This window comes from Hordeum vulgare, chromosome 4H, assembly GCF_904849725.1.
Source record: "Hordeum vulgare subsp. vulgare chromosome 4H, MorexV3_pseudomolecules_assembly, whole genome shotgun sequence".
NCBI classification, from domain to species: Eukaryota; Viridiplantae; Streptophyta; class Magnoliopsida; order Poales; family Poaceae; genus Hordeum; species Hordeum vulgare.
Genome location: NC_058521.1, coordinates 300,672,962 through 300,675,604, shown reverse-complemented (window position 1 = coordinate 300,675,604; position 2,643 = coordinate 300,672,962). Strand labels below are relative to the sequence as shown.

Here is a 2,643-nt window from a genome sequence, read left to right as displayed (position 1 = left end):
AGCTTTCGTGAAGACCCAAAACAACATAGATAACGTAATTCAAACATTTGGAAATCGCAGAAAATTGATTAGATACCATGAATGTATGTACTGAATGTAGAAGAACATAGGCAATATAATGTGGAGAGTAAATCCATACTCTTGTCTGGTTTGTCAACAACGCACCAAAGTTCAGAGAACAGATATTATTAGCAGATAAAAATGAACAAAGCAAAGTAGAATAGACTAGGAATAGAGAACCAAAACATCACAGGTACAATCCTGGAGATGTCCATTTCATTCCACGGAACTAACAGTTAGATACCAGGTAAGCAGATAGATATCTCAAACTATGTGCTCGGCAAGTGCCAGGATCTTGAGATGCTTCTTCTTCCTAAGCTCGTGGGGGACCGGACCAAAGACGCGGGTGCCAATCAGCTCGCCCTTGTTGTTCATGATGACGATCGCATTGTCGTCGAACTGGACCTCGATGCCGTCCTTGCGCCCCTTCTTCATGGCAGCACGGACGACCACCCCATAGACCACGTCTTCTTTCTTGACCTTGCCGCGAGGCTGCGCTTCCTTGACAGAACCGATGATCATGTCCCTGAGCCTCGCTCCTTTCTTCCCCCTATGGGACTGTATGCACATAACCTGCTTGGCTTCGGAGTTGTCCACCACCTTGAGGTTTGTTCTCATTTGGATGAATGTTCTGATTTGCTCGAATCGGAGCAGGAACACGTGTTACCACCACTCTCTACTTCGAAAAAATCTATGACTAGGTAAACAAGTACCTCAAGAAAATTATGGATTGCTCACTTCGAGCAATTATCGTGTTAGTTTTGCATCATTTCGAAATCTTACATTTTGGCCCTCTTCCAGTTTACAGAAAACAGAGCAAAGAAAAATGCTTAGAGAATGCCTCATGAAGAGAACCCCAAAGAATGGAGCTCAGCAAGTCATAGGAATCTACCTTGTCACCCTATTGTAGACAATTAAGACAACCAAAGAAAAATCCCAGATCAATAGTAACACAAGCTATTTAACGATTTAACAAACTACTTAAAGCAATAGAAGATATAAAACATTGTATGGAACTTTTGAGTGCTCAAGATAAAAGTTTAGCACATGTCTTTAAACAGGTCATATTGGTTCTTATTACTGACAAATCAAGCATTTTTGGTTTGAAGGAATCAGCAATACCTGGCAGACAGCATCAGAACGAGATGTTCTTGCCACCGTTTCAATAGACGAGGTAGCGCCCCCATACAGATTGTTTCCAAGGCTTCCCATCATACCACGCCCAACTACATAGACCAAGATAAGTGTTTGCATCATGTTATTTTGCTGAGCATCATAGGCCAAAAGCAACTCGTAAGATTTCAAAGGAATCCAGAGAGAAGATTTGACTAGAGATACAGGGTTCCCTGATACTCCCACCTGATCATTTTCTTACAGCGAGGACATCAGTAAGTCATTTTCTTATAGAGAGTTGTTTAAGCATTTAAGTTATAGGGTTAACCATAATCACAATCACCACGTGATGATATCCCTATAAGCATTTAAGTTATACTCCTTTTCTTTGAGGCAAACACATAGTCTGAAGTTTGGTGTGGCCAAGGTTCAAGTAGCAGACCATTCAGACAGAGGTTCAACTAGTAGTAGTAGTCATGATTTTTCTCCAAGGATTTAATAAATTAACAAACCGTGTTCTTCTCCCACCAATGCCGCCAATCACAGATTGCATTTTAGCAGTTTTGATCTTTGCAAAGAGTAATAAAATGATAACACAAAAACATTACATGCCGTGAAGATGTGTGTTGGATCAATTTCCATATGAACAACTCTTGTCTGCTACAATGTCAAGTAAGTAACTGCTAGGAATGTCATGTTTGGACTGACTAAGGTGGCTCAAGTAGCAAGACTTTCAGAAGGCTCAGAAGTTTGGGTACCTGAAGAGCACTTTGACTTGAGGAACGCTGACATTTCGTGCCGCCCTACGCCTTCCTGCAGAACAAAAATGGCTCAAAATGTACAACAGCACCACCACGGAGCAATCCGCCTAGCACAGGACCGGTGGAACCAAATCTGGCGCGCGCGCGCAAAGGAATCGAAACGAACGGCAAGCTGGGCAAAGCTAGGGCTTCCTTCCACCAGAAGGTCTCGCGCGGCCCGACGGATCTCCGCACCTCGCTGGTCCGGTAGGAGAACGCTGCCGACGAGGAAGGAGAGCTCGAGGTGGCGGCTCCATGGCCACTGCCTCCAAAACGTTTTGACTTGGGATTGTCTGCGACTCCATGGCGACCGCCTCCTCCGCCTCGAACTCCTCACCGTTCGAGCTCTTGAGCGTGATCATCTTCTTCTTGTCGGCGTCTCGCGCAGCCGCCATCGCGTCGGAGCTGCTGTCGGGGGGGATCGGGAGACGAAGAAACCCTAGCGAGATGAGGAAGCGCGGCGGCGGCGGAGGGAGAGGAAAAAGCTGGGAGCTTTGCGGGTGGGTGGGTTGCGGGAGCGAGAGGAGGGAAACTGCTGTGGCGCACTAGGTGAGTGGTGCGCCATTACTAGTTAAACTAGTAATGGCGTACTCTGCCCCGGTGCGCCATTAGTACTTTTGGAAAAAAAGTTTGTTAGTAGTGGCGCACCGTGTGTGTGGTGCGCCATTAA

The 2,643-nt window shown here is 45.8% G+C and overlaps 1 protein-coding gene across 1 annotated transcript; it reads right to left on the bottom strand.

Moving 5' to 3' along the window:
• Positions 1 to 319: 319 nt before the first annotated feature.
• LOC123446431 (50S ribosomal protein HLP, mitochondrial-like) lies at positions 320 to 1,965 on the bottom strand. The gene is made up of 3 exons (XM_045123039.1): positions 1,932 to 1,965; positions 1,183 to 1,286; positions 320 to 699 (listed from the first exon to the last, which is right to left on the bottom strand). The coding sequence occupies exons 1-3, from the start codon at positions 1,963 to 1,965 to the stop codon at positions 325 to 327; spliced, it is 513 nt and encodes a 170-aa protein (XP_044978974.1). The 3' UTR covers positions 320 to 324.
• Positions 1,966 to 2,643: the final 678 nt, after the last annotated feature.

Coding starts and splice junctions, on each gene's coding strand:
- LOC123446431 (XM_045123039.1), bottom strand. CDS start 1,965: ATGTCAGCGTTCCTCAAGTCAAAGTGCTCTTCAG. Junction 1,287..1,931: donor CAAGTCAAAGTGCTCTTCAG/GTACCCAAACTT, acceptor TGGTCTATGTAG/TTGGGCGTGGTATGATGGGA. Junction 700..1,182: donor GTTCTGATGCTGTCTGCCAG/GTATTGCTGATT, acceptor CTCCGATTCGAG/CAAATCAGAACATTCATCCA.